The following is a 26,036-nucleotide window of genomic DNA, read 5'->3' as shown; positions in this document are numbered from 1 at the left end:
GTCGATGCGTGTCTTGGTGGTGAGACTGAAATTAGTCTTTTTTTAGGGATGGTTTGTTGCGGGGAAAAAAAGGTCAAAACCCCCGGTGAAGTGGTTGCAGAGAAAGAGAGAAACTCTTGAGCCACCCGGATCAGAGAATGGCCAGACGGGAGACAGATGTATGAGTGAAAGAATTGTGAGCCACATCCGTCTGGTATCGAATTCAGTTGCAAAGGCTCTTCTCGGATCAGTTCCCTCATTGAGGCACTATATCAACCAGTTTGGGTTTAAAAAAATAACGTTCAGTAAGCAGAATAGAGACACATGGCTTTTTTTGGGTAATTCTTCCTCTCCCGTCTGCATTCGCTCCTTATTGTAACAGATACGTGAGGAAAATATTTACGCAAGCGGAAATTTTTCAATATCATTAGGTTATTCAATTTCCTCGTTAGATTTTTTTTAATAAAGAAAATTACTTAAAAATTAAAGTTTATAACATGATATTTATTTAGTTTTCGACTCGTTCTGAGGCCTTCATCAGGTGCCTAAAAAAAGGGTAGTTTCATTCTCTGATTTTGAATAATTTTGAAGCCATTAAATGAGTTTTTTCTTGTTAATGCTTCGCCGATGATTTTTACACTATTTTGAGCAGAATGGTGACGTCATTGCTTACAGTTTTAGAGAAATATTCGCTGGCTTTTTCCAATTGATTTGAAGGATTTGAATGGAAATAGAGAAGTATGTTTAAAGATGTATGTCTCATTCTTCTGATTCCTATACATAAACAAAAGCGCCATCATTTGCAGTACATTTCTGTGTACACATAAAAAGATCTTTTCAACATATGATGCACATTTTATGCGGTTTTTACTCAGCACTTTATGCCTGAATCACTTGGGGTTTTCTTGAATGTCAAGCCACACACAGCAGCAGTGGGTTTTCCTGCAGAATGCAAAATCTGATGCGGATAAGAATTGATTTGAAATTTGATACTGTGTCGTGCACGTGAGACTTCTTCACAAACTTTCCATCTGCTCCAATTTTTCTCTCTTATAGCACATCGAGGCAAGATGATCCAAATTGGGTGGATTTTGGTGGCTTATACCGAAGAGACTTGTGAAGTTAAAATTAAAATGCAATTAACATAATGTATTTAGATAAGATGGACTTTTTTTTTCCTTTCCGACACACACACAAAACAAATCTGGCAGACGCGCGCGTGGAGTGGATTTGGAGGGAAAGAAGAATAAAGAAGTTGTGGAGATAAAAGTCTAATCAAGTGTATTTTTTCCGGCATGTTCTATTTGGGACGATGTTGCACGCACATGGTGCATTTGTATGTAATGAGATGCTGTGTTATTTTTCTCCTCATTTCACTTCAAATGTAATGTCCACTGGGATTGAGGAAAGTTTATTGATTTTTCATGCATATATAACTGACTGTTTCCTGACATAATTTATATTTTTTTCAATTACGTCTCCACCACCCAACATCTACAACATTCCCAATGAACTCGTGCATTATTAACTTCTCTAAAAAAATTGGAATCTTGTTTATTTTCACAATTTTTCTTCCAGCTTCATTTTGACTCTTTTTTCTGCTTTTGAATTATGGGATGTATATATGGAGGTTGGGGTCTTCCTTAATTTTTCTTAACACTGCCGAGGAGTCAAAAGTAGATGAGAAAGACGAGTTAGAAAAGGAAAAAAGGGTAATGTGTGGCGGCAAATGTTTAGTGTTAAGAAAATGGGCTCTGTCTCAAGTGGAAGTAGCGAATGAAGACCCCAAAAAGACGTACGAGACACACAAAAGAGTAAAAGCAAACATCTTGTCGCCTTCATTGTATATTTTTTCGGCGTATTTTTATTTTCTAAACAAAGTTATATGATCTCACAGTTTTTGGAGAAGAGCTGACAGAATTTGTCGGAAAATTACCTTGAGGAATTAAATTATATGTATGGTATAGTATACTCTATTCATAGCTGTTGCACAATAACATTGCGAGGGAAAATCTTCTTGGGAAATTATTACTATTTAACTAAAATATTGATTCAATGATGAAATTCTACAAACCATGTATTAGATCGTTTTAATTTTTAAAGGCTCAAACACATCAGTGGGTTTTAGCTTGAATATTTTAAGTTTTTATAATAATATCAATTGATTAATATTAACAATTAATTCTCATTAAAAATTTTTAGTATAAGAGTTGAATGTAGAAAATTTAAATGTTTTGTGTTTTGTTTTATTTTGGTGAAAAACGTTTTTTACTTCCACGGCCGCCACCATAAGTCACACGTCTTGGAGCTCTTCATTGATTATTTCTTTGAATAGTAATTTTCCGAGCTTTTTATGCTATAAGGAAAGCCATCAGAAATAAAATTTTTACTACATATTCATCCTTGGCTTAATAGGAATAATAATTTTGATATATAATTGCCGCTAATTTTGTAAGAATTCTCATATCGACTTTCCCGGGATTTCCTAACAAAAAATCCCAAAAATATCTTTATCTCATATCGCGCCATTAAGAGGCTAATAGTAGGAAAGGAAATACATATGAATTTTTAACTTCCCTTCCTGAGGGACTATTTCACACCTTAATAGCTAGAAAAAAAGGGAGCTAAGTAGGAAATATAAAAAGTAACAGTGCGGTGAATTCACCCCTAAATCCGATAAAAATCACCCCTAATCTGTGGGGTTGATGTGATGCGGGAAAAGTAGATCACAGAGCAATGAAACCTCGACAATGTGGCAGATGGTCGTGCAAAGAGCAGCACGACGTTGGCCTCTTAAATGGAAACCTCTTGCACTGAGATGTATCATATTTTCAATTCAATTTAAATCAAATTGAGCGCGGAGATTCAACCGGCTTATGATATAAATTTAACATTATTTGCAGCACGCCTCAACAATAACATGGTGAATTGTTATTAATTTCATATACACATAATTTCGTTCATGCATCGGGTAATGCGTGTGCGAGGCTGTAAAATAAAGTTTTAAAATTTTATTCAAATTTGTATATACATAGATGTACATATGCGGGAAGCTGTGCGAAAGAGCGGATTGGAATGAGGGATTCCGCAAAGGGAAACACATGCAAATAACGTATATTCTTGTTGTATGCTATATTTTAATACGCATTAAAATTATCCAAGTTTTGCTGGAAGAATAAATCCACAAAGCGGGAAGAATGAGAAGTGAGATTATGGGAGATTTTCTTCTAAAACTCCGCACTGCTTTATATATTAATACCATATATAGTTGTAAATAGAAATGAATAAGCGTCATTGAGTTCAATTTTATATAATTAAGAATTATGCTGGAAGAGATTGGTTTGTTGATTGTGGCGATGAAATAATTTGCAAAAAGGGATGTGGGAAATGTGTTAGAATTTATTATTATAAAATTAACAGAGAAAGAGGAGAGAGATTTAAAAGGCGGGAATTTCATTTAAAAGTTCAATTGCCATTGATTAATTGTAATTGAGACGTTGCTTGACATTTTCTCCTTCCATTTCTATTTGCAGAAAGTCAACAGCACTTGCAATCACCGAGATTTACAACACAACCATCATCATTCGCATCAATTGTTAGTGAGGGGCGAACGAAAATCCTTCAGTGCTATGCCCAAGGTAAGGAGTTTTTTGTTATTATTTTGATGAGTGCATTTCCCATCCCCATGGTGAAATTTATTTGCATTCTCTGTGGCATAATTGGTATGGTGAGATGGAAAAGCTTGGCAAAAGCGAAGGAAAAAACTGAAAAAGATTGATATCAGTCTGTGCTGAGAAGGGCAATTGAAGCATCACTGCTGCTTGTCTGCGGGGGAACAAGAAAGTCGATTGTTTGGAGACACCCATGTCCGCTTTTTCATTTGCAAGTTCACTGAACAGAGTCATTATGGCCTATGACGATGAGACACTTGAGAGCGCATCTTATGATTGAGTAGGGGGCACATTCAGAGTCACTCAATTTTGCCCCGCTCATTCTATAGTGGAGGCAATTCAATAAAAGTCCGATAAAAGATCTCTTTTTTCACGAGAAATATGTGAAATCGAGGGGAAAAGAAAATGCTAAGCGGATGACTTGAGGCGATGGGGGAGAAAAGTCAATAAATCCATTGTGTGATTGAAGAAGTACTGCGGGAATTCTTTGACTTTGGCTCTACATAATTTATCCTGGAATCCCCGCAAGAGCATCGTCTCTTGGGGATGTATAAAAAACAATGCGACCGAATAATGCATAAGCATTGTTATAGTGTACTTGCTTAATCCTCAAGGAAAAAGATATATTTATTTAAAGTTACTTTAGACGATTAATCCTCTTGTCTTGAGAGTGAAAAAAGAATCCCAGCTAAAAGATTGAGAAGAGAATTGATAGCATTATGATTTTGTTATGAGATCTCCTCTCTAAAAGCAAGTTAATATTGAATGAATTCAAGTGATGGAGAATTTTAATTTATAACATTAAACTCTTCTGGATATTCTTGTAAAACTTCTTCACTTAAAGGAATTTCTGTTGAGAATAAATTTTTCTTCAAGAATGTTTAATTAATTATTATTACATATTGATGCCATTAAAATTTTATTTCAATAAATTTTAACCTTTAATATCTTTAAAATAGAAAAAAATAAGTCATTAAACTAGTTTTCCTCCTATAAAAACTATTAGTAAGTTATTAATATTTTTGCAAACTGGAAGATTAATAAAAAAATTACACCCCCATAATTTCCTTAAAACGTTGAGGCGAATATATTACAGAATTATTTTTTTACGCGACATTAATTAAATAGTTTGATGCTTTCATAAAAAATAGGTACATTAATAATCTTATTGAAACTGTTGAAAAGGTGTTTATTCATTTCAATATAGATTACGATAATACTCAAAAATCAAAATTGCCATGAAGATTTATTATTTTCAACTGGAATTAGCTCGATAATTATCTTATCTTTTTAATTAATTAAATTAAATTAAATTAAATTTTAATTAGTGAATTTATTTGATATACTTTAAATCAGTTGTAAAAGTTTACTGTAGTCAACTTTAACTATTTACCTACAGAATAGGAGATATTGCAGAGAAAAATTTATAATTTTCAAAATAAAGCTAACAGATTTTTCTCTAAGGTTCTAATAATAAGAATAATAATTATAGAATGTGACAGAAATGGGTTAATTTTTTTCATAACATTACATCTATCAACTCTCAAATTAACACCCCCAATTACATGAAGAAAAGACTTTATAATGAATGGTAGATAATGACACAGCCCTCAACAGTTTATCACATGTTCTGCCGACATTTGTTTTAGAGGAACAAAATGCTCCATTTTATATTGATGAGATTCCTGGCTCAATGGGAAAATAATTATCTGTTTCGTGATCGTAAAAGTGGCATTGTGATAGACTTTTGTGGAGCAATTAAATTTTTTAGTCAGACATAGGAATGTTTTTTCGTGATAAATTGAACGAACATGAATTCTCAGATTTCTCTAGACATCAATTACGACCCAGAGCGCTTTATTGCTTGATCTTGAAAATGTCTGATGGGGTGATTGTGGGAGGATGAGAGGGATCCTTATTTTTCATAATCTCAATTTTCTCGCAATAATTCAATAATAAAGTGAAATGGATACATTCTTAGTCAAGAAGTGTTGCATGTGAAGGAAATTGTTATGGTTTGGGGGAGGAAAAGGAAATGGTGAGTAATGAGGGAGATTTGTAGGTGGAGAGGGTGACAAAAGGCGTATGCGGTGGAGGATTGTTATGGAGAAGTATCAGGTTCAGTGCGTGGCGAAGTCATTTTTCACGGATGGTTTCTGATTGCACGATGTCAATATAATCAGGGGGATAGTTGTAGGTCTTTTGGGAAAAAAAATCGAGGGGCTTGGTACGTCTGGCAGTGCAATACGAGGGAAAGGAGAGTGTGTATGAATTCATCATTATCCAAGCAAGGGATCATCCGACTGTTATTAGAGTAAATTGGTTTGTTTTACTATAGTTAGCTCTTCCCCGAATGTTACGTCTTTCCTCCCCCCCTCCACACAAAGGTTCAAAATGTGGGTGTGCTACCATTAATAATGGAAAGTATAATACAGAATAGTTTTTTCGGTGTCACCCCCGATATCCTATGAACGCCCTGTATGTACTTGCACTTGGTCATGTGCTTTTGGTGTTTATCACACCCCATGTGTGGCCAATATTATGTTACAACAGGGATGAAAGTTTTGAGGATAGGTACGGAAAAAAAGAAGTTATATACCCACCTGCAATAACGGGTGCTGAGAGGCAATAGAAATTTCTATTTTACAGCCATGCAAGGAATTTCCAGTCATACACCTTCTCCTGTCAACATAAACACTTTTACTGTAGGTGTTTTCCATGAGATTCATTTTTTATGCATTTCTTCATTAGTGGTGTGCCATGGAGGAAAAAAAGGCTTGAATATGCGAGGTTTATGCTGCTTATGTTCTCTCTCTTTCTCTCAATAGTGTGTGGTTTGAAGAGGAAGCTGATGAAGTGGGAATTTATTATTCTTTTGCAATAAAAGTTGCTTCGGATGCAAATTGTAAATGAGCGCGGTATAATGGTAGAAGAAGGGGGTTCGAATGAAATGGAAAATGATTCTTTTTGTCGGCATCCACCATGGAAGGAAGTTGTCAGTCATTTTGAACAAGAATTAAGTGTAATGGAAGCCAACGACCGACTGCTGCAGGCAAGTGTGCCAAGAAAACATTTTTGCTGCATTTCGGGAGCTTTTCTTACAATTGCTAAAAGAATAATAGAGAAGATACAAGTTGTTTTATTTGATCTAAAGGGGTTTATTCATTTTAGCTGTGATTTTTTAAAGCTATTATGATACTATTGAACGATATAAGCTGTACAAGGAAAACATTCTGGAGAACAATAAGCCATTTGTGAAAAAGAAAAAGAGCTTTTCCATATTCCACTGGGAAAATCTGGAAAAACTAAGGGATTGAAAGTTAAAAAATATATATTGAATGAATCACAAACACTTCGTATTGTAATTTTAGATAATATTTACTTGACTTTGCCAACTGATTTCATTTTCAAATTCTTCAATGTAAAATAATCCTAAAAAATCCCTTTTCTGTTATGATGGCCCTAAAATGAATAGACTCCTTTTATTTTAATCACAAGATGCATCTATTTAACATATTTTTCTGAATTATGTATTTTAATCTTTTATAAGAGCATTCTTATGAATAATTTTACAAGATTTGTTAAGATTTCTAAGGAATTCTCTATCATCCCCAAAATATTACCCAGCTAACACATAATAACTTTGACTTTACTTACTATTTATTAACGTTATAATAACGTTAGATTATCGTAAAAAATAGTCAGAATTTCGTCATTAGCTTACTAAATTCTAACGTCAGAATAACGTTATTATTTGGTAAGTAAAGTCAGTAAAAATTGAGGCATTTTTAGTCATTTTTCAGAAATCAAAGTTTTAGTCATTAAAACATTACAATTCTATTTGTAGATGATCAAAAAGCTATTAAAAGACGTTTTTGCTTCATTTACTTCAATTTTTTCGCATAAATTCAATTTTTTGTGTAAACGTTGGAATATCGTCAGAAATAAGTCATTAAAGGTCAGTAAGATGAAAAATCAATCATTTTTTCTATCATCAAAAACTAATTAAAATGGCATATAAATGCATTAAAATGATTGTTTGAAAGAGAGCAAATAGTTTTAGAAGCTTTTTTGGGCAGAAAAATCTCATTTATTATAAGAAAATATCTTTCAATTTCTTCCTTGAGAACGTCAGTATACCGTAAGAAAGCACAAAATTTCTGACCCTCCATCAACTTTGGCCAAAATTCCCGTCGAAATCTCAACGTCAGAATACCGTAAGTGCACTTACCCTCCACCAACCTTTGGTGTTGAGGGAGAGACAGAAAGAGAAAGACTGCGTGGGATATTTCTTTTTTGTATTTCTGCACTCTTCTTTTGACCTTTGACAGGCGTTTGTTTTGGTTTAGGTTTTTCACGATTTTCTCGAATAAATCAATAAAAATGAGCAAAATGATCAATGAAATCGTTAAGGGAGATCATAATGAGGGTGCGCCAGGTCTTGTTCATTAAGAAATTCGTCATTTATTGCCGCAATTTGAGTATTTCGCGCATGTCATATAACAATAGGGAAGAATGCTTATGCGGGTGACCAAGATTGTACGTAGGTGCCTTGGAAGACCATTTCAGAAATTCCCTAAGAGGAAACGAGCGTTAAAAAAGGGACATCCAAACGTAAGGAAATCCGCATAGAATTTCTTAAGATTCATGTAAACCTGTCGCGAGCACAAAATTAAGAATAATTAATCTGTTTTCTTTTCAATAAAAAAGATCACAAAAATATTTTTTTTCTATTAGACCCATAAGTTCATTTGATAGAAATGATTTTTATCAAATTCTTGCAATATTTTCCTACAATTTATTTCAAGTTTTTTTTTTCTAGAATAAGAGAAAAAAATACATTAACGTACATATAATGTATTGCATAAACTTTAATTGCCAAATCTCACATTTTTCTTTTCAAAATAAATATTTAAGGTCCTTAAAAACCCTAAATTATTCCCAGGTAGGCAATTTAATTGCCCTTGTTTTGCAGTTTACAAGGGTTGCTCTCCTTATCTCTTAAATGTTTATTGCAGGCTTGCAGGTCATAATCCGTATAAGACAAAATGTATTAGGCTGTTTTCATTTTGGGTACACACTTTTAAAGAAATATTTCTGAGAAAATGGGTTCAGGTAAAAACTTGGTTTCCTTGAAGATTAAGTAATATTTAATTTGATCGCATTTAATATGTTTTCGTTTTACATAAAATAATTTACTGATGCACACTTTGCTTTTTGATATACAAATATATGATATCTATTTAAAAATATACCTAATAAAATTTATTAAAAAAAAGCTCTTTTTCCTCTACATTATATATCATTTATCTGTTCATTTTAACGTTTCGGCCAAATACAATATATGTGACAAAAATTTTTAAGCTACGAGATATGGCGTAGATTTAAGTGTCCGGGAGTATCAATAATTTTTATCGCGAAATTCAGGATATTTAATTGCTTTTGAATCAAGCCGGGTCAGCACTTTAAGCAATAGGAAGGATGTCTAAGACATTTTATATGAGTAGTAAAGACAAAATCTTTTTTCTATCATCAGAAATATTTCAAAAATTTTTGTAAAAAATAATTAATTTTTAATGAAAGGTCCATTTTAGGTTCTTTTTGACTTATTTGCGACGGTAAAGTATTTCGGCATATAAATTTGAGATAAAGAAAATTTCGAAAAAAAAATTATAAATATTCCTTGTAAAATACCATATTAATAAACATGGTATATTGGTAGGGAAATAGAGAAGACACCATTATCCTATGCTACCATGTATGCTAGAGAGAGAAATATGTTTGGGAAATTTTTTTTGAGATGCCATGTCAAAAATTTCCCTTTTTGGTCTCAAATTTTAAAGGTCAGTACAACGTAAGAAAAAGGTCAGAAATTTCTTCCAACAACGTTATTCTGACGGTGTACTGACTTTCAACGTGGGTCTTTTTTATTCCCCATTATCACGTAAAATGACTTATTTTTGACGAATAATCAACGTTATTCTAACGATCATTTTCGGCACATTAGACCTTATAATGACCTTTGGTGCCGGCTGGGTAGCTATTAGGAATCTTTAAAATCCCTTCCATGTTATTAAGTATTCAAAATATAAACTAGTTCACGTATTATAGCTGCTCAATTTCAAGTAAAGCTCAAAAACAAAGCTTATATGTTTCGTTTGGATGTTAAATTTCAGCCCTGTAGGCATTATTTGCAACGATGGCAGTTTCACTCGACACTATATACGGATATTTTAGAAGAAAATTCGTAATACAGCTCCATGGAAAATGCTGTGTGTGTATTAAATTCAATGAAAACAATCCATCTGTTGTTTCTCATGTGTTTTTATTGCAAGAACATACCACACACTGAATATGAAATGCCTTAAAGACTTCCATATAGGCGCGTATAACGAAGGTGAATTGTTCTGCGAAATATCACAAAATGCGGTTGGAAAATACTTAATGGTGTGCAATGAAATTTTTAGACAATTTTAAATGTATAATGCTATAAAAACTCATATTATTAACATGAAACTCATCTGAATTTTTCATACTTCAGCATCTTGTGTGTTTTCCTTTGAGGAGATTTATTAGTATAAATCCGATACGCTAAATGAATCTTATTATATACACAACAATATTTAGTTTTGGGTGGAGGATTGTTGCAAAGACAACAGATTTAGATGTGCAATGAAGGAAGCAATAATATACTGCAAATCCCATTTATGACTTTCGGGTGCAGAAATTGTGGGAGACCTCGAATTTTTCGTTTTCGGTTGAGGAAATTCAGAGAATGGTGGCAAATACACGGTAAAGTAATTTTATGAACTACCATTTGGAGTGTGTTTGTAATTTTTTTTAAACCATACCACACAATAAGTTTATATTGAGTTGTTTTATGGCGCGGTTTTTTTTCACACAGCTGATGATCTCAATCAATGATTTAAGTTGCGTTTTTAGTGGTGCACTCACACCATCCATTGAACTGTATGCGGTGATTGCTGGAGCGTGTTAGAATGAGTGTTCTCGATTGAAGACAAAGTCACTTTCACTTAAATATTATTATCTCATTCCTCCTGATGTTCGTCGTTGGTCGGGTGGGAAACTTTTGGGTTGTTTAGGGAAAACTTCTGCTACAACGTAAACTTTATTATTTAAAACACTTTGACTGTGAGATGTGAGAAAATGTGAGGAAAAATGTGTAAATAAAATTTGGGTGAGACTTGATAATAATTTGAGAAAACATTTAAAGAACTTTTACGTTGAATAAAGTTAACAAAATTACGAGAGAGAAAAATCCTTTAAGTTTCCCACATTCGTTCTTACAAAGATCTGTGAGGTTTAAAAAAAATGCAAGTTAAACCAAAAAATAGGAAAGAATTATAGTTTTGAAGTTCTCTTATTCTTTTGAATATGATTGATAGCTAAATCACATTAAATTACATATTTCTGCAATTTAATTTAAACGACATTTCGCCGTTTATTATCTCCTTCATCAGGTCTGTAAAATATTTAATTCGTTTACAGATTAGTTATATAGGATGCCTTTTAGAAATATTTTTGAATTCATATTGAAAGTCTTATGTTGAGTTCAAAGCAATGCCACGAACTTCCACCTCGACCACACAAACCAATTACAATTTAAAGCAATTGAAATAAATGTTGGCTTATTTTCCAGGTTCCCCACCGCCAATGTACCGCTGGCTCAAAGATGGGGTCCCTGTGGGCGACTTCACAACTAGTCAATACTACAAAATACACAATACCCGACGTGAGGATGCGGGATCGTATCAATGTCTGGCCAAGAATGATTTTGGCACGATTTTCAGTGAGAAAATCGACGTCATTGTGGCATGTAAGTAATAATCTCTCTGAGTGAGAACTTTCGCTCTTTTTGTACCCAAAGTTTATTCAATTAACCCCGGGGGGTTTTTTTAATGCGTGGGTGTACAGATATGGGAATTTTTGAGGATTTGACTGAACGGAGGGTATCTGTGCAATCTGGGAGTGCGGCCGTGTTGAATTTAGCACCAATTGAGTCGGTGCCACAGCCTTCGGTGACGTGGCAGACGGAGGAAGGGCCACTCAATTATGACATAAAATATGCTGAAACGACACAGAATCAGTTAATAATTCTCAGTGCTGAGGAGGAGGATCAGAGAGCCTACCGAGCGCGCGCCATTAACACGCAACTCGGTAAGGAGGAGAATAGCGCATTTATTCATGTTAATGTCACGGGTGATCCATACGCGGAGGTACCACCAGAAATAATCGTCCATCCGGAGAGTGTGAAAGTTGTGAGGGGGCAGCAAATTGTGAAATTGCAGTGCATAGCAAATGCGAGGCCACTGTATCAGCTGGAGACGCTATGGCTGAAAGATGGGCTACCCCTTGAAGCTGCTGGGGTGACTTTTAATCTCGATGATCCCTGGAATCGCACCCTAGCCCTCCTCAATGCCAATCTCAGCTACACCGGGCAGTACAGTTGCCAAGTTCGCCTAAAGAGCGGAGAATACCCCACAATTGTCTCCACAGCAACGATAACAGTGCAGGAACCACCGGCTTTTGGTGCTCCTTTCAGGAGTGAAACAGTTGGGGAGTATGGGATCCGTATGGAGCTCCCATGCGATGTAATTGGGGTCCCACCGCCCTATGTAACGTGGTTTCGCAATGCCGAAGCACTCGATATGTCCACAGATCGGTACAGCGTGAGAGAAGACAATGCGCTGGTGATAAAGAAACTCACGATGGATGATTCAGCAATGTTCCAGTGTCTGGCATCCAATGAAGCTGGCGAGAAATCAGCATACACGTGGCTCAAAGTCAAGAGTAAGTCCATTCTCTGAAATATCTTCAATTCATGCCATTCAAATTCATTTCTTCATCTAAATGTGTAAATATAAAACTCGAGTGGAAGATCCATTGACTAATTTAAATTTAAACAAATTTTACAAAATAAAAATCAATCTCTTCTGGTTTATTATCTAACTTCTTCTCCATGCATTCTCTAAAACACATTTGGGGAAAAAAATCTATGCTGTGTAGAGACTAACAACAGTGGATTATTGCGAGATAAACGTCTCGCGCAACCTAGGATTATCCGAGTGAGAGCCTCAACCACATTAAGTAGCAAAGAGAGGGAATTTCTCTATGATAAACGCCGTAAGAATTTCCAAAATGGAAAATTTCTAAAATTCTTTTACAAGAAAAAAAATATATTTGTTCTTCTGGCACTGCAATGAGATTTTCTTGTTTTAAAATTTAGAAGATGAAGTCATGGTTTAATATTTATTGATTGAAGCACAGAAGTATTATGTTTTATCCATTTTATGTAATGGAAAGTTGCAATAGGGACATAGTCTTTCCACTTTTGGACAAATCATTTAAGAAAGTTCTTGATCTTTCCCTGAATGTTTGTTTTTAGCTGTGATACTTTTGAATTTTATAGATTTTTATTTAGTATTTTTTTGAAGGGAATAAAATCCTTTTGAAAAAAACCGAAAATACATATTTTAAAATAATATTGGAGCTCCATTATTTTAGAATTCAACTTTTCTTTCATAATTGATGGGACAATCCATTAAACGACTAATAAATTGCAGAAAAACTTCGAAATTGGTTTTTAATTGACATTCTAAAATCTTTCGAGAGTTTTTCACATTTATTTAAATATTGTGAAAAAAACGTTATATGTATTAGACTAGGGCCCAAAATAACCACACTGAATACTTTAGTTGAGTTTATTAACCAATCAAATAAAACTTCTAATTATTGTTCTTATTCATTTAACAAAATTGCTAAAATTGAAAGAGTAACGAACATACTCCTCTCAGAATATATAAAATCCATAAAATCGGTAGGAGAATCACTCCAAAATCGTTTAAGAGTTGAAATTCTACATTCCTGTTTTATAAACATCGCAAAAATATGTGAAAAATAATTCAACCATGACCGTCGATTTATTTTAAAACCAGAAAATTTATTTTCTTTCTCTATTTTCTAAAATTTTCTAAAATTTTGATTGCGCTTCTATTTTTTTGAGTTCTAGAATGGAATAGAATTTATTTCAAATATTTTATTATTCTATTCTCTTCTACGAGAGCCTGTTTTTATTGCACCACAATAGAAAATATTTTACAAAGTTTGTTTTCTGCACACAAAAATCAACAAACGTTCACCAATGCATTTCGTAGCACTTTACATTCACATAAATATGAATTTTTTAATCAAATTTTCAAACTTCTCAAAATCACAGAGCAGAAAAATGAAGAATTAAATAAATTTTAATTTGAAAAAAAAATGTATACAAACAGCGAATCATTTTGACTTCTCGAGCGCGAGAAGAAAGTGAAATGGAGAGAGCCGTATTCTTTCTATATAACCACATGTTTGCATGTTCGCACCCATTTGCCTCTAACGTATATGCTAATATTTTAACATGGATTTAAGGCATTTCATGTAAATAGGCATAGAAATGTAACTAATAATTTTGAGATTTGTGCTGAGCAGCATGTGGAATGGAATTGTATGAAAAAATAATAAAAGAAAACGTATCAAGTAAATATGGGTGGGAATGAACCGTCTAAAATCGATATTATTTAATTCATGATTTTCACATTTTATTCCTCTCGTCCATTCACAATGCGTGTGCCCTTTTCCGCGCAAACAGCATCGACGCCAATTCTGGAGCAAGCACCGGAAAATGTCACGGTCTTGGATGGGAAAGATGCAACAATTCAATGTCGTGCCGTTGGGGCTCCAACGCCAAACATCACGTGGATCTACAATGGTGAGTTTTCGTATTTTAGTAAGATATTTGTTTTGCCATTACACACGCGTTAATTTGTTTGAACTCCACCTCATGGGACAAAATTAAAAAATTACTAATCCATCCTGAAGATTTTTTTTCAAGGGGTGTTTATCTGGCGAATATTTTGGCTTTTTAACCGAATCCTCCGAATATTTCTGAAGATCTGAAAAATTATTTGACCATTCCTTGTTAGGGAAATGGGGCCCAATTTTGACTTCCTAGTGTCTTTTTAAATTAACTATTAGTTAAAATTATTAAGACTTTAAGTGTAGAAAATTATGGAAAAATAAGGGCCTAATATTGACCTAAAAATGGTATCAGATTTATGAGAATTGATTTCTATTTAATATAATATTGAATATTTGATTTCACATGAACATCTTTTGCTAAAAATCGATAAACTTAAAACCGAAAAAAATTCAAAAACGTATTTAGGAATTTTTTGTTTGAATTTAATCTTTTTTGGTTTTTTTTAGGATTAATTTACTACTTTTCGGTTTGAATCTAGTCCTTTTTTTAGGCTTTTATTTTTTTTTTAAATAAATATTGTTTCTCAATCTGAGCTATTTTGGGACTGGAAACCAAATTGGCTTGAATTTATTCCTTTTTGGGGTTAAATTTAGAACTTTTTGTCTTGAATTTAGAACTCTTCGGCTTGAATTTACTACTTTTCAGTTTGATTTAAGCGTTTTTATGCTTGAATTTAACATTTTTAGGCTTAGACCTATATTTGAATTTCCTTCGCGAATCATTTGAATATTAGTGAATAAACCGAATATTTCCGAAGATCTGAATAATTTTGTCCAGATAAACACCCCTCGTTTTTTTTCATTTTATTATTTTCATTTTATTAATTCGTGTTTTGTGTGGCTGCCAATTAACATCCGACACAATGTACAAATCTTTCTTTCTCTCCCATTCTGCTTCGTTTTGAACATTGTTGGGAAAAATGCGATTTAAACTGACAGAATCGCAACCAATTGAAGTATCTGGACGCGTGCAAGTGCTCGATTCCGGGGATTTACTCATATCAAATGTAAGGGAATCCGATGCTGGCCTCTATACATGCTCCAGATCCAATGAGGCGGGAACTGTTGGTGGTGAAGCGTATCTTTCTGTGATGGGTAAGTTTGAGTTTGATTTTCTTTCAAGCTGGAAATATTGAGAAGAATTCTATAGAGAGAATTCTTATTAAAAGTTTTAATGAAAGCAATTTACTTTTTCTATAGAAGTGATAAAAATATATTTTTAATGAATTAAAAAAAAATACTTTTAATGAGTTTTGATTTATCTGAAGGTTTTGCATTCATTTTAATCTGTTTTTTTTTATTTTATAAAACATTCTAAATATGTTTTATAACAAACATCAGAAGATGAAACAGACGAGTTAACCCGAAGGAGCAATTTTTCCAATTTTTAAATAAAAAAAATATTTCCTAATTCCTGAAATTTTCAATTATTTAAAACTCTTTTCAATATTTCTTTATTTTTAAACACAAAAAGCTTAATGTTTGTCATTTCTTTTTGAGTTATTGTTTTTTTGCACAAATTAAAGTTAAAGAAAATCGTCTAAGATCGTAAAATTAAATGGTTTTGCGTGTGATATTTCAGTGAGAACTCAGATCATTCAACCACCAGTGGATACGGTTGTTCTTCTGGGTCACACAGCAATGCTTCAGTGCAAAGTCTCATCTGATCCATCCGTTCCATTTAACATTGACTGGTACAGAGACATTCAGGTGGCCCCCATTGGCAATAGCCAACGGATTGGCGTTCAGGCGGATGGAAGTTTGGAGATTCAGGCTGTGAGAGCGTCTGATGTTGGTACTTACTCCTGTATGGTGACATCGCCGGGTGGGAATGAAACTAGATCAGCGCGTCTCAGTGTTATTGAGCTGCCCTTCGCACCCACCAACATCAAAGCTGAGCGTCTCGACACCTTCACACAGAGAGCTGTGAATGTGTCGTGGACACCAGGCTTTGATGGCAACAGTCCTGTCCTCAAGTTTATCGTGCAGAAGCGTGAGGTCTCCGAACTAGGTGAGTCCTGAGTGTGTGTTTGATTGAACAGAGGAAGGAGCATAAGCTGTGCTAACAAACAGTTTAAGCTTGGAGCTTTGTACACAAACCACGATTCCCTCCGTTTTGATTTGATTTTCATTAACAGCAGAAATTCCAGGTCCCATCCCAGATCCTCTTCTCAATTGGATCACCGAGCTCAGCAATGTCTCATCGGCCCAGCGATGGGTCCTCCTTACGAATCTCAAAGCTGCTACGGCATACCAATTTCGCGTTAGCGCCGTTAATAGTGTCGGAGAGGGTTCTCCGTCTGAATCGAGCAATATTATAAACTTGCCACAGGAATCCCCATCAGGTCCACCAGTTGGATTTGTTGGTTCCGCAAGATCTTCATCGGAAATTATAACGCAGTGGCAGCCACCACTTGAGGAGCATCGCAATGGACAAATTCTAGGCTATATCATCAGATATCGGTTGTACGGGTACAACGACAGCCCGTGGACGTATCAAAACATTACAAATGAAGCTCAAAGGAACTACTTGATTCAGGAACTAATCACATGGAAGGATTATGTGATCCAAATTGCAGCGTACAACAATATGGGAGTCGGAGTTTATACGGAAGGTGCGAAGATTAAGACGAAGGAAGGTGTACCTGAAGCACCACCTACGAAGGTACAAGCCTACGCTGTAAATTCCACAAGTGTCCGTGTACGGTGGAAGCCTCCGAATCCGCAGCAAATCAATGGAATTAATCAAGGATATAAACTCCAAGCGTGGCAGTATGAAATCTACGACGGAGAAGAACATGAAATTGAAGCGAAAATGATTACAGTTCCTCCAAGCTTGCTGGATCCGCTTGCAGAGCAGGAAGCTATCATGACGGGTCTGGAGAAGTTTACAGAGTACAACATAACCGTTCTCTGTTTTACTGATCCAGGTGATGGTGTTCGAAGTGAATTTGTCTATGTTAAAACAAGTGAGGATGTGCCTGATGAAGTAGCTTCCTTGCAGTTTGACGATGTCTCCGATAGGGCTGTTAAAGTTATCTGGACAGCTCCGAAAAATGTAAATGGTATCCTTCTAGGTTACCAAGTTAGGTATCAGATAAAAGATCGTCCAGACACGCTGAAAGTGTCAAATTTAACGTCTGAACAGACAAGCTTACGCGTCATGGATCTTCAGGCAACAACGCACTACTGGTTCGAGGTGACAGCTTGGACTGCGGTAGGAGCTGGTGTTCCAAGAACGGCTACAATGCAATCTGGAGTAGAGCCAGTTTTGCCGTATCCACCAATGCAGCTGGCTCTGTCCAACATTGAAGCCTTCTCGGTGGTTCTCCAGTTCACACCGGGTTTCGATGGGAACTCCTCGATAACCAAGTGGACGGTTGAAGCACAAACAGCCAGGAATATGACGTGGTTTACGGTGTACGAAGTCTCCGACCCGGAAGCTTCAACGATAACTGTGACGAATCTCGTGCCATTCACACCGTATCGTTTGCGGTTGATTGCAACGAATGTTGTGGGACCGTCTGAACCGTCCGAACCAACCAAAGACTTCCAAACAATCCAAGCAAGGCCAATGCACCCACCCTTCAATGTAACCGTACGTGCCATGAGTGCAACCGAGTTGCGTGTACGATGGATTCCGCTGCAGCAAACTGAATGGTTCGGCAATCCACGAGGCTACAACATTACGTACAGAAGCCTTGAGTCCAAGACACCAGCTCTGAGTGTTCTCATTGAAGATCACACAGCCAATAGCCATGTTCTCGATAATTTGGAAGAGTGGACAGTCTACGAGGTAACAATGAATGCCTGCAATGATGTAGGTTCGTCACGAGACAGCCCCAAGGCTATTGAACGAACAAGAGAAGCGGTCCCATCAATGGGACCACTAGAAGTTGATGCTAATGCCACGTCATCAACGACAATTGTCGTACGGTGGTCAGAAGTGCCAAAAGAGCATCAAAATGGCCAAATTGATGGCTACAAAGTTTTCTACGGAGCTGCAGGACGTGGCCCAGTTCTCTTCAAGACAATCCCAAGCAATGCAACGTTCACAACGACTCTGACTGAGTTGAAAAAATACGTGGTGTACCATATTCAAGTTCTAGCCTATACACGGTTAGGTGATGGTGAGCTCAGTGTTCCACCAAATAGGGTGCAGACGTTTGAAGATACCCCAGGAGCTCCGTCAAATGTCTCCTTCCCGGATGTCTCATTTAGCACAGCTAGAATTATCTGGGATGTGCCAGATGAGCCAAATGGGGAGATTCTAGCCTACAGGGTTACATACTCCTTGAATGGATCGGTTAATCTTAATTTTAGCCGAGAGTTTCCACCGTCAGATCGGACTTTTAGGTAAGAGACTTTAAGATAATTTATAATAAATTCATTTTATTACAAACACATAAAAAACAATCAAATATTGGCTAAGAGTTCTATAAGAAAACATTTAATAAATCTTTTTCCAGAGCAACGCAACTTCTTGCAGAGCGCTACTACATTTTCAGCGCAACAGCCCAAACTAGGCTTGGTTGGGGCAAAACTGCCGCTGTTCTGGTTTACACGACTAATAATCGAGAAAAGCCTCAACCTCCGTCTGTGCCACAAATCTCCCGGAGTCAGGTTCAGGCTCATCAGATCACGTTCAGTTGGACTCCAGGACGAGACGGATTTGCCCCGTTGCGCTACTACACAGTTCAGTTGCGTGAGAATGAAGGTCCGTGGACTTCCTTACCTGAGAGAGTTGATCCCACCGTAACATCCTACACGGCAACAAATCTCAAGCCCTACACGACTTATCAGTTCCGTATACAGGCTACGAATGATCTAGGGCCATCTGCCTTTAGTAAGGAGAGTATTGAAGTACGGACGTTGCCTGCAGCTCCGGCGAAGGGTGTTACTGGTGTTCGTGTTGTGCCAATAACGATAACAAGTGTACGTGTTCACTGGAATCAGCTGCCGAAATCTCAGTGGAATGGAGATTCCGTCACTGGAGGATATCGTGTTATCTTCCAACCTATCTCAGACTTCCCGACAGCTCTTCAGGCTACCCCGAAGCAGGACATCATGGGAATTACGTCTGAGAGTATTATTCTCAGTGATTTGACGCAGGATCGAAATTATGAGATTGTCGTCATGCCGTTCAATTCCCAAGGAGCTGGTCCACCATCACCTCCCGTTGCGGTGTACGTTGGAGAAGCTGTGCCAACGGGAGAGCCTCGTGGGGTGGAAGGAGCTCCGGTTTCATCAACAGAAGTACGTCTACGGTGGAAGGCTCCGCAGCAGAGTATGCAGAATGGAGATTTGCTTGGCTACAAAATCTTCTACCTCGTCACGGATTCACCGCAAGAGTTGGAGGAGGGCAGGAAGCACGAGGAAGAGATTGAAGTGGTTCCAGCTTCAACAACAGCTCACAGTTTGGTCTTCCTGGATAAGTACACGGAGTACAGGATTCAAATTCTTGCCTTCAATCCCGCTGGGGATGGACCAAGATCCACCCCAATCACCGTTAAGACTCTCCAAGGACTTCCGAGTGCTCCTACCAACCTTAAGTTCACGGATATTACAATGCAGAGCCTAAAGGTTACGTGGGATCCGCCAAAGAAGAGAAATGGGGAGATTCTGGGGTATATTGTGACCTACGAGACAACGGAAGAGAATGATAGTGAGTTATTTTTGATTATTTTAATACATTTTTCGTTCTTTCTTCTGTTGATCAGACTTTTTTACGTCTTAAATACCTAGGGGAACGTGGCCCAATTGCGACCCCTTAAATTCTGTTTCAGAAGGATTGAAAAAAGTCATATTAAAATGAATTAAATCTTTTAAAGTTTGGTACCATTGGAAAAGTCATTTAATAGGCTAACTTTGTTCTATAGATGCAAACATTCTAACTCTTACCTGTTCTGAGTAATAATCGAATTTAAAAAAATGTTGCTAAAATTGCATTTTTTCACCACGGTGTTCTAATTGCGACCCCCTTTTTTTGCCGTAATTTGTTGGTTTTTCACTAGTAGATCGCATTTATCACTACTATAAATAGGAAAACTGTCATGAATTACCAGGAAGAGCCGGAAAATCAAGAATTTATTTTCAATTTTCCCCACATTTGTTTTGACATTTCGCCCTTGAGGTGACTACACGAAATTTTACACACACCGACAATTGCGCACTCACTGACGTAATTCGCAGAAAATCCACGAAAATTCTTCTGAGGAATGCGTAAATTACACTTTCTGCATTCCCCTTTGGCTTTAGGAACATTTTCACTGCGAAAAAACTTCCAAGAAACGTAAAAAAATAATGATTTTCCTGGAATCAAAACACAGGGCGGTCTGTGTGAAAAAGACACTTCCACACCACTACACGCATGCGCGACAGCTTTACCGTGGTGAATGGTGGAAATAGACGGTCCGAATTGGAACATTTTGGGGGTCGCAATTAGGCAATTAGAACATTTTGCATGTATTACATTTTCACTTAATTACTTAAAACACCTAAAATCTTTCAAAAAATTGTAAATCAAGTAATAAACTAGACCCTCTAAGCTACAGAAACGCGGCATAATATGAGACATAATAGTGGGAAAAAAACTCATATCAACTTAGTTCCTAAAATCAGAAAATGTCGACCAAATGCTGAAAATTAACTTTGATTTTTTATTCGTCCTGTTGTGTACCAAATTAATTTATTTTAGGCGCTAACATTACCTTACTATAATATCTTCATAATGTAGTGAAACTAATGTTATAATATTTCGTCATTTACGAGAAAAAATTGAGTTCGCAATTGGACGCCGGTCGCAATTGGGCCACGTTACCCTAAAGATAATAATTGAAAACTGAATTTTTTGTCTGCAGAACTTCCTTCATTTTTTTTTCTTTTCCATAATTTTCTCAGCAATAAATTGAAAGTGAAAGTTTCTCCCCCCTCTCTGTATCGAAATTTATATTGAAAAGGAAAGGACTGCAAAGGATGAAATATTCCCTTTTATAACGCAACGCGCGTGGCTTTCTCTTCCGCAGAATTCAGCAAGCAGGTGAAGCAAAAAGTGACCGGCACGAGCCTTTTGGTGCAGAATCTCGAGGAAGAGGTCACCTACACGTTCGCCGTGCGCGCCCAAACCATCGATTATGGCCCACCGGCCAGTGGGAATGTCACCACGGGACCGCAGGAGGGCTCTCCGGCCACACTGAAGGAGCTCCTACTCACAAAAACTGTGTCAAGCGTGGACATGCACTGGATCAATGGGCCCAGTGGCAAGGGTCCCATTCTTGGCTATTACATCGAAAGTAAAAAGCGCGGTGAGTGTTTTTTATGTTCAATCAACCTCCCCCTCCCCCCACATATAACTTTGCGGGCAATAAAAGTTATTTTTTTCTCTCTTTCTTTCTCTTTTTCAATGCTACACACATAATTTCCATGCTCCAATTATTTCCTCCTTGTCGCGAAAAAAAAAACAAATAAATAAATTCTGTCCACAAGACAATGAAAATTCGTACAATTGTGAGTATTCTCGATGTTGTGTGAGATGTGCTAGCTATGTGCTGGTTAGCATGTCTCGTGTATGTCCCTGTGATTGTTGTTTTTGGATGTTTAGAATCCACCCACATTGTTGGGATCAATATACAAACAAACTCTCAAATACGAATTTATTTCTCCTCCTGCCGCCGCTCTTCGTGGTATTTAGATGACCAACGATGGGAGACGGTGACACGAACAACAAGTGGTACCCTTCAGGAATTCACCGTGAGCTACCAGAGTCTCCTTCCATCGACAGCCTACACATTCCGGGTGATTGCGTACAATAAATATGGAATTTCGTATCCAGCATACTCAAAAGACGCCATCCTGACTCCGTCGAAGCTGTACCTGGAATATGGGTATCTGCAGCAGAAGCCATTCTATCGGCAGACGTGGTTTATGGTTGCTCTTGCAGCTACATCCATTGTCATCATCATAATGGTTATCGCGGTGCTGTGTGTCAAAAGCAAGAGCTACAAGTACAAACGTGAGTAGCAAATTCTCATGTTTTTCTTTTCTTTTCTTTTCTTTTTTGTCTATTAAAAAAGGAATTCAAAGAAGAAGTTTCTTCAATTTATTTCTTCAACCTTTTAGCATTGATTCTTAAGGAAATAGTGGGGAAATAGTAGAAATAAGTCAAACTTTGAATATGAAAAAATTTGCATAATTCCCATTATTCAGATTTTCTTTAAATTTATTGCAGAAGAATATCAAGTAAAGGGTGTCCCATGTAAAACGTATAAATCTGGGTTTATACGTTCCATACGGGAAAATAGAAGAATGTTTTCTGTTGGTATTCAGTGAAAAAAAACTTTTATTTTATGATAAAAGATTATTTTGGTATTCAGTGTAAAAGATAAAAGAATTTTGGTATTAACCATAAAAAAAACTAGTCTCCAAACTTTTATAAGTCTTCAAAAATAAAAAATAAAATAGAATTGGTATTCAAGGTAAAAGTTTTTATCGATTTTTTAGCTGTGATTCTTTCTTTGTCAGTGAAATGTGAATTTGGCTGAAAATTGAGGATGGGAAAATTTTGAAAAAAAGACTTACTCGCGTGCCGAATCACAGCCAACGCCCACCACGATTTAGGCTTTCTTCAAAATTTCTTCGTGGCTGTGATTCGGCTCGCGAGTAAGTCTTTTTTCAAAATTTTCCCATCCTCAATTTTCAGTCTACGTTACATTTCACTGACAAAGAAAGAATCACAGCCCGTAAGTTTTACTTACTATTCATTCGTTTCTTTTATGATAAAAGTGAGTTTTGGAGGTTCTTTTATGAGTGTTTTAAGCTATTTTACGCCGTTTGGTGATGTGAAAAATTATGAATCTAACTGAAGTTGATCTCATACTAAAAATTATCAAGGCAAAATCATGTTTTTGTTTAGTTTTGCTGATTATTAATTACATAATTTATTAATTAAAAATAAACAATTGATTAAAAAAAGCAATTCTGCTCATCATGCATTCGATTAATTCTTCACAGTTTTGTGGAATATTTTGTAATGACCATTTCAAAGATTTTACCGATAGAACGATAGAAGTTCATAAAGTAAAATTAAAAGATTTTTGACGCTGAATATGGACCATAATTTGCTTAATTTTTTTTTAATTTGACGGAAGAAAAAAAATTATCAAATTTTCTTTAAAAAATCACGATTTTTTTCCTATTGTCAGTGTTTTAAAAATCTTTTCTTTAATTTCAATAAAAATATATGAAAAGTGAATAGAATTTCCACGTTTCCGCTCATAAAAAAAATCTATAATCGTTCCAACTCTGTGTAGCGCACTATTCAAATTTCTTCAACACGAAATTCAGTGTTGTGTTTGTGAATGAATAATGTCGTTCGTACATACAACGTTTAAACTCTGCGCAATTAATTAACACCTCTAGAATAGAAGCTATTTAGTCTTTTGTCACTCTTCCTAATCACAGAGACATGTTTATTTTACCTTTTTGTATGTAGAATAAATCCACAAAATTAACTTTTGAACTATAACTTTTCTCTCATTTTTGAATGAAAGAAAGGCAAATATTTTTAATTAAAATTCTGCGACATTTCTTCTTTTATCAAAAAATAAAGAAATCAAACTAAAAATGCGGAAAAATCTTCAAATATAAAGTTTTTCTTGGAAAAATTCCAACTTTTTAATAAACTTCCTCAAGTGGAGCTTTAGGCGGTAAAATAATTTCCGTTCGAAACATGCAAAAGTTTGTTGTTTACAATGTGTCCTGCAACACATTTTACTCCTTATCGAGGCCTCAAATCTAATTGGTAAAGTGCACAGTATTAGCATTTTCTGGGCGGTGCACGTAATTTTGATTAATAGTCTACTGCATTTATGTACTTTTATGTTTTTTTTATGTTATAATTATAATAAATGGTGGATTTTCGTTTATTCTTCTCAAAAGCAATCACATCACGAGAAAGTTCTAAACGTAACAAAATTGTATGGCGTAGTAATTATTTTTAAATATTCTTTAAAATCGTTTTCGTAAACTTTTTAAAAAAGGGTTTGGACAATTCTTTAAATTTTGTTTTTTTTTTATTGTAAATTCTAGGCTTTATAAATTTTTTTAACGGGCGAGTTTTATGTTCTATGAAATGAAATTTTATAGCAAATGGGTCTAAAAAATATTTTTAGAACTTAAATAAAAAATTTAAGGTCTAAACATAGAGAAATTCTTAATTTCTTTAATAAACAAAAAGATTTTTAATCTGAATTTAAAATTTTTGGATGCGAATTTAATTTATTATTTTGGTCAGAAAAAGATTTTTGAACTAAATTTTTAATTTTAGAAGCCGAAAAGGGGTTTTGAAGGACATTTTTTGAATTCCAGGATTGATATTTTGGGATTGAAAATTTTACCTGTAATAATATTTGGAAAAAAGGATTTTTTATTTTCATATTAACTTTATTAATTGAAAAAAATATATTTATATTTCAAGGGTCTATAAAGTATTTTGGGATTAAATTATATAAATTAATGAATAAAAAAAACAATTTGTGACACTGAAAAATAATTTTTTCGGGTTAAATTCTTGTGTCTATGATATAAAAAATATTTTTAGGGCAAAATTTTTTATTCAGGTTCTGAAAAATTTTTAGGATCTCAAAATTATTTTTGAGACTAATTTTTTATTTTTTGAAGCAGAAGATTTTTCTGGTAGATTTCTTAAAATTATTTTAGTCATAGAAAATAATTCATTAGGTTATAATTTGAGGAAATACCTAATGAAATAAAATTTAAAAAAAAATTAAAAAATTATAATTTGAGAACTTAAATCGGAAAAGGTTTTTTGTGTTAACCCATAAGGACCCCTGATAAGGACCATTGGGTCATACGTTACCCAAAAGCTTAAAGGGTTAAAGAACTTAAAGGGTTAAAATAAATTTTTGGTATAAACCAGAAAGTTTCATGTATATTTTCTTAATTTCAGGGTCTGAAAAGATGTTTAGAACACAATTTTTGAAGATTTTTTTTTTAGTTTTGGGGACTAAAATATTTTTGATTGAATTTTGAAAACTTTAAAGCTTTAAAAAGAATTTTTTTGGGACCGAATATTATTTTATTATGTATTTTCTGTGCGATTTCTTTTCATTTTTTGACATCTTTGGGAAGTTTAAAATCAACAGAAGTTTTTTTCTTAATTTTAATTTGTGAACTTTTAACTTTGTTCAACTTTCAGAGGAAGCACAGAAGACACTGGAGGAATCAATGGCAATGTCAATTGATGATCGTCAAGAACTAGCTTTGGAGCTCTATAGATCGCGGCATGGAGCAGGAGGGACAATTGCCTCGACGACAGCCACAATGGTCAGTGGGGGGACTCTCGGAAGGCGAACTCTGGGCACGCTTGGACGCAAATCAGGTCACTCATCGGCCGGGGCAGCAGCTCTGGGTAAATCCCCACCACGTCCATCTCCCGCCTCAGTGGCGTACCACAGTGACGAGGAGAGCTTGAAGTGCTACGATGAGAATCCCGATGACAGCAGCGTCACGGAGAAGCCCTCAGAAGTGAGTTCCAGTGATTCTCAG

At 35.5% G+C, this 26,036-nt stretch overlaps 1 protein-coding gene across 5 annotated transcripts in view; it reads left to right on the top strand.

Moving 5' to 3' along the window:
- The window catches only part of LOC129791060 (protein sidekick), a 46,264-nt gene that overhangs the window by 17,000 nt on the left and 3,228 nt on the right, over nucleotides 1-26,036 (top strand). The window contains exons 2-13 of one of the 5 annotated variants that reach the window (XM_055828973.1): nucleotides 3,513-3,617; nucleotides 11,311-11,487; nucleotides 11,586-12,461; nucleotides 14,302-14,421; nucleotides 15,411-15,566; nucleotides 16,054-16,482; nucleotides 16,622-18,827; nucleotides 18,941-20,136; nucleotides 21,497-21,775; nucleotides 21,957-21,977; nucleotides 22,162-22,482; nucleotides 25,687-26,036. In XM_055828973.1, coding sequence (XP_055684948.1) covers nucleotides 3,513-3,617; nucleotides 11,311-11,487; nucleotides 11,586-12,461; nucleotides 14,302-14,421; nucleotides 15,411-15,566; nucleotides 16,054-16,482; nucleotides 16,622-18,827; nucleotides 18,941-20,136; nucleotides 21,497-21,775; nucleotides 21,957-21,977; nucleotides 22,162-22,482; nucleotides 25,687-26,036 — 6,236 coding nt within the window. Of the gene's footprint in view, nucleotides 1-3,512; nucleotides 3,618-11,310; nucleotides 11,488-11,585; nucleotides 12,462-14,301; nucleotides 14,422-15,410; nucleotides 15,567-16,053; nucleotides 16,483-16,609; nucleotides 18,828-18,940; nucleotides 20,137-21,496; nucleotides 21,776-21,956; nucleotides 21,978-22,161; nucleotides 22,483-25,686 lie in introns of all 5 variants that reach the window. The other 4 variants (XM_055828972.1, XM_055828971.1, XM_055828975.1 and 1 more) reach the window with 4 other exon arrangements.

The sequence above is a fragment of the Lutzomyia longipalpis genome, chromosome 2, assembly GCF_024334085.1.
Source record: "Lutzomyia longipalpis isolate SR_M1_2022 chromosome 2, ASM2433408v1".
Taxonomy (NCBI): domain Eukaryota; kingdom Metazoa; phylum Arthropoda; class Insecta; order Diptera; family Psychodidae; genus Lutzomyia; species Lutzomyia longipalpis.
Note: the sequence above shows the minus strand (reverse complement) of the source record. Positions and strands in the feature narration are given on the sequence as shown.